This window comes from Panulirus ornatus, chromosome 5 (assembly GCF_036320965.1).
Source record: "Panulirus ornatus isolate Po-2019 chromosome 5, ASM3632096v1, whole genome shotgun sequence".
Classification (NCBI taxonomy): Eukaryota; Metazoa; Arthropoda; class Malacostraca; order Decapoda; family Palinuridae; genus Panulirus; species Panulirus ornatus.
In genome coordinates, this window is record NC_092228.1 from 42,271,031 (window position 1) to 42,281,030 (window position 10,000).

The 10,000-nt window shown below is 43.3% G+C and overlaps 2 protein-coding genes across 9 annotated transcripts in view; one reads left to right on the forward strand and one right to left on the reverse strand.

Annotated features, from left to right (window-relative positions):
* Positions 1-10,000, reverse strand: part of EndoA (SH3 domain containing GRB2 like, endophilin-A) — a 269,917-nt gene that overhangs the window by 194,529 nt on the left and 65,388 nt on the right. The gene's annotated exons all lie outside the window — the stretch shown is intronic.
* The window catches only part of LOC139748809 (uncharacterized), a 17,066-nt gene continuing 13,413 nt past the window's right edge, over positions 6,348-10,000 (forward strand). Inside the window, exon 1 of the mRNA XM_071662240.1 lies at positions 6,348-6,398. Coding sequence (XP_071518341.1) covers positions 6,348-6,398 — 51 coding nt within the window. The remainder of the gene's footprint in view (positions 6,399-10,000) is intronic.

Below are 10,000 nucleotides of genomic sequence, written 5' to 3' on the forward strand. Positions count from 1 at the left end.
GAGACAGAAAATCATTCTCCAAGTCTGTCAGGTCCCCTGTCTGTTGCCTGTTGGCCCCGTCTGTTGCCTCCTGGCCCCGTCTGTTTCCTCCTGGCCCTGTCTGTTCCTCCTGTCTGTTGCTTCCTCCCGTCTGTTTCCTCCTGGCCCTGTCTGTTCCTCTTGTCTGTTGCTTCCTCCCGTCTGTTTCCTCCTGGCCCTGTCTGTTCCTCCTGTCTGTTGCCTGTTGGCCCCGTCTGTTGCCTCCTGGCCCTGTCTGTTCCTCCTGTCTGTTGCCTGTTGGCCCCGTCTGTTGGCTCCTGCCCCCCCCGTCTGTTCCTCCAGTCTGTCACCCTCTGGTCTCGCCAGCTTACCCGTCAAATCCATCGCCCCCCTCCACCAGCCCTCCAAGACACTCCCTCCCTCCCTCCCTCCCTCCAGGACCACTTCCCTCCCTCCGTCCCTCCAGGACCCCCCTCCCTCCCTCCGTCCCTCCAGGACCACTTCCCTCCCTCCGTCCCTCCAGGACCCCCCTCCCTCCCTCCATCCAGGACCCCCTCCCTCCCTCCGTCCCTTCAGGACCCCCTCCCTCCCTCCGTCCCTCCAGGACCCCCCTCCCTCCCTCCCTCCAGGACCACTTCCCTCCCTCCCTCCCTCCCTCCAGGACCCCCTCCCTCCCTCCGTCCCTCCAGGACCCCCTCCCTCCCTCCCTCCAGAACACCCTCCCTCCCTCCCTCCAGGAGGGAGGGAGGGAGGGCGAAGTGCGTTAATTATCAAGTTCTTACCAGCGAATTATGCGCTGAACCCCCCCCTCCCCCCCTTCCCTTGCCTCAAGCTTAAGCTGGGCTTCTCAAGAGCGCGCGCGCACGCACACACACACACACACACACACACACACACACACACACACACACACACAAAGTAACGAGAGTAATTAAGGGCCTCGTCCAAACAAGGCAGTTCAACTATTGGTCAATGTGTCGCCCTGGGTGGGGGGGGGAGGAAGGGTAGGTCAGGTCATGAACAGACTGGAGGAGGAGGAGGTCAAAGGTCACTTGAAGGCGAATAAAGGAACCAAAGAAGAAGAAGAGGAAGAAGAGGAGGAGGAGGAGGAGGAGGAGGAGGAGGAGGAGGAGGAGGAGGAGAAGAAGAAGAAGAAGAAGAAGAAGAAGAAGAAAAAACAAGAAGAGGAAGAAGAAGAAATCCGGATATATATACACACTTTACCTAACCTGTTTATAACCTAAAGGAATCCGGATATGTACACACACACACACACACTTTACCTAGCTTCCTACCCTAAAAGAATTCGTGTATACACTTACCCAACCCGTTTACCTAAAGGAACCCGGATATACACACTTTACCTAACCCCCTTACATTAAGGGAATTCGAAAAGACCCCTTTATCTGACCTGCTTTCCCTAAAATAATCTATATAAATCCGTCTTAACTTTAAGAACGAGGTTATCTTACTTAAAGGAATTCGTATATATACACTACACCTACCCTAATTACCTAAAGGAACCCGGATACACACACACACTTTACCTAATTACCTAAAGGAACCCCGATACACACACACACTTTACCTAATTACCTAAAAGAACCCGGATACACACACACACACGCTTTACCTAATTACCTAAAAGAACCTTATATATAAAATTACCTAAAAGAACCTTATATATAAAATTACCTAAAAGAACCTTATATATAAAATTACCTAAAAGAACCTTATATATAAAATTACCTAAAAGAACCTTATATATAAAATTACCTAAAAGAACCTTATATATAAAATTACCTAAAAGAACCTTATATGTAAATCCGCCTGGCCTCCACGAACGCCAACCATCACAGGCGGTGGTAAAGACTTGTTTCAACAAGTCCTAAGCAACAATTATATATATCTATGGCTAAACGACCCTTAACACCTGTATAGCACGATCAACGGTAACTACCCAATTGGCCATGGCCCAATCCTCAACTACGTCACGTCTCGAATCGCGCCATCGCAGTAGTTTAAGCTTATGAACTACCCATTCGTAATTACCTTGTGTGTCCGTCCATCCCTCTGCTAATGACAATCACACACTTTACCCCCCCAGAGAAAACCACAAAACCTCCCCCTCCCCCCAGAGAAAACCACAAAACCTCCCCTCCCCCAGAGAAAACCACAAAACCTCCCCCTCCCCCCAGAGAAAACCACAAAACCTCCCCCTCCCCCCAGAGAAAACCACAAAACCTCCCCCTCCCCCCAGAGAAAACCAGAAAACCTCCCCCTCCCCCAGAGAAAACCAGAAAACCTTCCCCCTCACCCCCCAGAGAAAACCACAAAACCTCCCCCTCCCCCCAGCGAAAACCACAAAACCTCCCCTCCCCCAGAGAAAACCACAAAACCTCCCCCCAGAGAAAACCACAAAACCTCCCATACACCAAATATTCTCCAGTCCCCCCTAAATATTTTCCACATCTCCGTTTTCTTTTCATCAAAATCTAAAAAAAATCGCGTTAATATATATATATATATATATATATATATATATATATATATATATATATATATATATATATACGTGTGTGTGTGTGTGTGTGTGTGTGTGGATGGGCCATTTTTCGTGTTCCCGGCGCTACCTCAGTGACACGGCAAACAGCGATCAACTATCATCATTAAACATAAATACATATAAACACATACCATAACAATAACAGGGAAGGGTAATTAAGTCTGCAGTAGTAATAAGGCCAGAGACAATTAACTCCAAAAGAGCTTCTACGATAATTAGGTTTAGGGTAATTATCTGGGGAGGGGGGGAGGGGGGTAATTACACCTGCTCTAACGAGCCACTTTCGAACCAGCAGTTTTCGTCAGTTTATTTCTAAAGTCGGGAACGCTACTTTCTGACATTACTTAAGTATATGACAAATATGGTTAATCATATGTATGTATGTATTTGTTTGTATGTATGTATGTATGTATGTATGTATGTATGTATGTATGTATGTATGTATGTATGTACGTTTGTATGTATGTATGTATGTATGTATGTATGTATTTGTTTGTATGTATGTATGTATGTTTGTATGTATGTATGCATGTATGTATGTATGTATGAAAGTATGTATGCATGCATGTATGTATGTATATATATATATATATTTTTTTTTAACTATTCGCCATTTCCCGCATTAGCGAGGTAGCGTTAAGAACAGAGAACTGGGCCTTTGAGGGAATATCCTCACCTGGCCCCCTTCTCTGTTCCTTTTGGAGATGTGGAAAATATTTAGGGGGGACTGGAGAATATATATATATATATATATATATATATATATATATATATATATATATATATATATATATATGAAAGCATGTATGTATGTATTTATGTTTGTATGTATGTATGTATGTATGTATGTACGTATGTATGCATCTATGTTTGTATGTATGTATGCATGTATGTATGTTTGTACGTATGTATATATGAAAGTATGTATGTATGTATTAATTTGTATACATGTATGTATGTATGTATGTATGTTCCTGTATAACTGAGAATGACTGAAAGACGTTTATGTATTTAAGACAAATTATAATCATTTGGAGAGTGAGTGTGAGCGAGTGTGGCCTTTGTTGTCTTTTCCTAGCGCTACCTTGCGCTCATTTGGTGGGAGGGGGTTGTTGTGGCGGGGTGTCGGTGGGAATGAATGAGGGTAGACTGTGAATTGTGTACATGTGTTTGCCTCGCAAACGCGCGAAGCAGCGACAAGGCAAAAAAAAAAAAATAAATAAATATATATATATATATATTATCCCTGGGGATAGGGGAGAAAGAATACTTGCCACGTATTCCCTGCGTGTCGTAGAAGGCGACTAAAAGGGAAGGGAGCTGAGGGGGGCTGGAAATCCTCCCCTCTCGTTTTTTTTCTTTTTTTTAATTTTCCAAAAGAAGGAACAGAGAAGGGGGCCAGGTGAGGATATTCCCTCAAAGGCCCAGTCCTCTGTTCTTAACGCTACCTCGCTAATGCGGGAAAGGGCGAATAGGACGAAAGAAAAAGAAAGAATAATCATTATTATCATTATTATTATCATTATTATTATTATTATTATTATTATTATTATTATTATTATTAATTATCACAACACTAATTAAAAATGTTCACTTAGAAACCAGTAAATCCCACATAGTCTATTTTTAAACCACTTTAAACTCACAACTCCGACATTAATCGATATAATAATAATAATAATAATAATAATAATAATAATAATTTAATTATTAAGGCATAATCATGTCTCGTTTTCTCTGTTTTCTGACAACCTTGCAGACCATCCCTTTAACTGGGGGTTGCCAAGTGGCTATTTTCCTGGTAGGTAGAGCACGACAGTATACGACCCTTGAGCACGACGGTATACGATCCTTGACCACGACGGTATACGACCCTTGAGCACGACGGTATACGACCCTTGACCACGACGGTATACGACCCTTGACCACGACGGTATACGACCCTTGACCACGACGGTATACGACCCTTGAACACGACGGTATACGACCCTTGAGCACGACGGTATACAACCCTTGAACACGACGATATACGACCCTTGAGCACGACGGTATACGACCCTTGACCACGACGGTATACGACCCTTGACCACGACGGTATGCGACCCTTTGAGCACGACGGTATGCGACCCTTGAACACGACGGTATACGACCCTTGACCACGACGGTATACGACCCTTGACCACGACGGTATACGACCCTTGACCACGACGGTATACGACCCTTTGAGCACGACGGTATGCGACCCTTGAACACGACGGTATACGACCCTTGAACACGACGGTATACGACCCCTTGAGCACACGACGGTATACGACCCTTTGAGCACGACGGTATGCGACCCTTGAACACGACGGTATACGACCCTTGAACACGACGGTATACGACCCCTTGAGCACACGACGGTATACGACCCTTGAACATGACGGTATACGACCCTTGACCACGACGGTATACGACCCTTTGAGCACGACGGTATGCGACCCTTGAACACGACGGTATGCGACCCTTTACCACGACGGTATACGACCCCTTGAGCACGAAGGTGTACGACCCTTAAGCAACACGACGGTATACGACCCTTGAGCACGACGGTATACGACCCTTGAACACGACGGTATACGACCCTTGAACACGACGGTATACGACCCTTGAACACACGACGGTAAAGAAACACCATCGCGCTACCTAAATAATTTCTATAAAACCATAAAAATAACATTATTCCGTGTACATAATGAAGCAAAATAAAAAAAAAAATGAGTACATATTGTCGGGTGTGTGACACGTTGTGACGTCAGAAGCTAAAAGAACGACCCAGAAGCCAGACAAGTGAGGCGCCGAACGCGCGGGAATCCTCAACCCAACCTTAATATTCTTTTTTAACCCTTGTTTACCCGAGTCTCGCCCTCTCCACGGCGTCTTCTTATCAACACCACATCGTTACCTCGACTCGTAAATCATTTACATGATAAGAAGATCCCGGCCGGGATAAATTAAGGGATAAATCCGCACTAAAATCCCATTTCTTAAACGCTCGTCTCCGATGACGTCTGTCAACTCAACAGGCGACCATATTGGCATAGCCGGGACGAGTTGCCATGTCGCGTCTTTTTTTTTTTAAGAGGAAAACCAGGTGTGTATATTATCGATTTTGGCTTTCTAAAATCAAATATTATCCTCCTAATTCTATAAGATACGCATGTGATGAAATGGTATATATATTTCCGGCCAATATACCATATATCAAGACGGATATGTGGCATACGCAATTAAACGAGACATTTTGCCAAATTTACTTTAAATCACTGGACGGCCAGTTGATCAATCTATCTAAAAATCGATCCACGTCTTTAAATCTATTTTTTTCCTATTAAATAAGAGACTTCAAGGCCATCATAATCTAAATTATACTCGAACATGAAGACAGATATTTTTCACAGTTCACAAATATTTTCAAACACTTAAAAACTTGCAATAATAATAAAAAATATATTCATACATATTTATGATCACATTTGCAAGGTAGTTTAAAAAAAATATTAGCAGACAAAACCAACAGATTAAAATATCGTAAGAATGTCAATCTAATTAAAACATTCAAAATCTATTTCGAATGTTGTCAAAGCACAATTAATATGAAAAAATAGACAGGATTGGCGAATCTGTTTCCAATAGGCTTCGTTCAACACAAATCTTGTAGCTACATTCATTTTTTTTTTCTTGGTCAATTTGTTGATAAATACAGTTATCCCATACGGTAATAGATGCATAAATAATGTAAGAAAAATATAAAAATGGTGAAATGTCGCAGTTTACAATATTTGACATATACATGTCCAACTTCCCCCTCCAGGTAGGATAAATACAACCATTAATAAATGTCAAAAGCTTATTAAATAATCCCACCTGACCTCCCTGCATTGACACTGGCCACTGACGCCATAATATATTCCTGTATATCTGCGCAAGTCCCGCTTTGTAGACAAAGAAAAATCTACACCTTACATAGAGCTCTGTGCCTTTACGTCTCTATGCAACAACTTGCTGTAAACAACAAAAACCTAATGTAACATAAGCAAACACGTAAAGCCGGGGAAATACTATTTTAAAACGTTTTATTCATTTAAGAGGAAAATACGCGTCGGAAATACTCCAGACTGACCGCCGTCGGTCGGCACGTGAGGTATCGTACATCAGGCAGGATGCGCGCGGGGGTCTGCGCACCACCACCGGCCAGAGAGCGCGGGAAATATCGTCTTATCTCTTTATCTATTGACAGATAAAATGATAAAAAAAAATAAATAAATTACGAATTAAAGTATTGTGCGACGCCACGGTAGTCGCCTTTTTACGACACCGCTGAGTGAAATTAAGATTAGATTTAGATGTCTTTACGACAGAAATACGACCTCACATACATTAAGAGAATTAAAAGAAAATATATATATATATAAATAGCATAAGAAATCACAATATTCATTATTATTATGAGTCAAAGGTGGAATCAGACAAAGGGTATAAAAGCCGACTTAATTTCATGAATATTTAAAGGATTAAAATACAAATCGGGGGATAAAAAAAAAATAAATATGTTATTGAAAATCAAAAATACCATGGCTTAAGTCCCTTTAACATCACATTTCACAACTATTTCTCTTATAAATCTTTGATATATGCTAATGAGCGTCGGCTAAATATCTATATCAAATACCTTAAATATCGCACAACGATATAAAATCATTTATATAAACGAATTTGTTTAAACAAATGGAAAAAAAAGAAATTAAAATGGCGCCATTTTGAATGCAGTCACCTACCGAGATGACAACATACAACTGGGACGGGCGGAAATCACCTCATTAACTAATTAATTATAACGATAAACACGACAATAAATGGACGGCGCGTAGCCTAACCACCATTCTGGGATATGACCTCAAACTAGGCTTGTTACCCCCCCCACGAAATGACAGTTAAGAGGGCGGGGGGGGGAGGGGGGGAACACAACCACATGCATTTACAACCATGGTTGTGTTGTTGTTGTTGTTGTTGTTGTTGTTGTTGTTGACAATGTACAAAGTTCGGTGCTTACGTCATCGACTGATGAATGTCTACAGTCCTTTTGTTGACACAGTAAAGTGGAACATTTCAATGTGTGGCGAGGTGGCGACGGGAATGGATGAAGGCAGACAGTATGAATTATGTACATGTTTATATATGTATATGTCTGTGTGTGTATATGTATGTATACGTTGAGATGTATAGGTATGTATATGTGCTGTGTGTGTGGACGTGTATGTATATACATGTGTATGTGGGTGGGTTGGGCCATTCTTTCGTCTGTTTCCTTGCGCTACCTCGCTAACGCGGGAAACAGCGACTAAGTATAATAATAATAATAATGATAATAATAATAATAATAATAATAATAATAATAATAATAATAATAATATTCGTAGTATTCTTCATGACCGTGACGCATTCACAGGCCGCCCGCCCGTCCGGGGTCGAACGCTGCACCGGTTCGAACCCCGATCCCAGCCGTCGGCCCACAGTCAACCCAGCTGTTCATCCCCACACCTCCCTTATGGGATCGGTCGATAAACAGTGTACCCGGCTCATCTAACGATAACTAAATATATATATATAAATGGAGGACCAGCTGCTAACAACTTACAACACCACAACCACATCATGGGGGGGTTACAACCCCCCCCCCCGGCCTCCTCGCCAGATTCAAAATATAATCAATAACAAGTGTTGACCTGGGAACCATGGGGGGGGGGGGGGAAGACACCACCCCTCCACCCTGACACTACAACCTTCCCTCCACCCTGACACTACGACCTTCCCTCCATCCTCACACTACAACCTTCCCTCCACCCTCACACTACGACCTTCCCTCCACCCTCACACTACAACCTTCCCTCCACCCTCACACTACAACCTTCCCTCCACCCTGACACTACAACCTTCCCTCCACCCTCACACTACGACCTTCCCTCCACCCTCACACTACAACCTTCCCTCCACCCTCACACTACGACCTTCCCTCCACCCTCACACTACAACCTTCCCTCCAACTTGACACTACGACCTTCCCTCCACCCTCACACTACAACCTTCCCTCCAACTTGACACTACGACCTTCCCTCCACCCTCACACTACAACCTTCCCTCCAACTTGACACTACAACCTTCCCTCCACCCTCACACTACAACCTTCCCTCCAACTTGACACTACAATCTTCCCTCCACCCTCATACCACAACCTTCCCTCCACCCTCACACTACGACCTTCCCTCCACCCTCACACTACAACCTTCCCTCCACCCTCACACTACAACCTTCCCTCCACCCTCACACTACGACCTTCCCTCCACCCTCACACTACAACCTTCCCTCCAACTTGACACCACGACCTTCCCTCCACCCTCACACTACAACCTTCCCTCCACCCTAACACCACAACCTTCCCTCCACCCTCACACCACAACCTTCCCTCCACCCTAACACCACAACCTTCCCTCCACCCTCACACTACGACCTTCCCTCCACCCTCACACTACAACCTTCCCTCCAACTTGACACCACGACCTTCCCTCCACCCTAACACCACAACCTTCCCTCCACCCTCACACCACAACCCTCCACCCTCACACTACGACCTTCCCTCCACCCTCACACCACAACCTTCCACCCCTCCCTATCTCCCAGTCACCACAACCACCTACCCTCATATCACAACCCACAGTGACCAGACCACAACCTTCCAGGATCACAACACCGTTCCCTCCCTCACACAAGACCCCTCCACCCCCTTCCCACTACAACCTACACAACCACATCACAACCTTCTGCCACAACTACAACAAGCCAGACAGCATCCCCCCCCACCTCCCTACAACCTGGACACATCACAACTTTCACAATCATCAATGTACAATCTCTCTCCCCCCCATATCACAACTCCCTCTCTTGACATTATAACAATTTCATAACTCAAATCTAATGTTCCTTTTTTCATGGTTATCATCCATCTATCATGGTTATCTATCCATCTATCTATCTATCTATCTATATATATATATATATATATATATATATATATATATATATATATAGACCATCATGTACCAAATGGCGTCGTAGCTTCGTCTCTTCGATGTATATCAACTGACTGTTATATTTCTCTCTTCTGTCTCCCCTGATGATGATGATGTGATTATGACACGAAAGTGCACTTGGCAACTTATCGTGTTTCATTTTCCCCCTAAGTGGACTCATAGGAATATATATATATATATATATATATATATATATATATATATATATATATATATATATATATATATATATATATAATACCATGAAATCTTCACCTGTTCAAGATTTCAATCCATCCATCTATCGACCAATCTATCCATCTATCTATCAATCCCTCTATGTATCTAT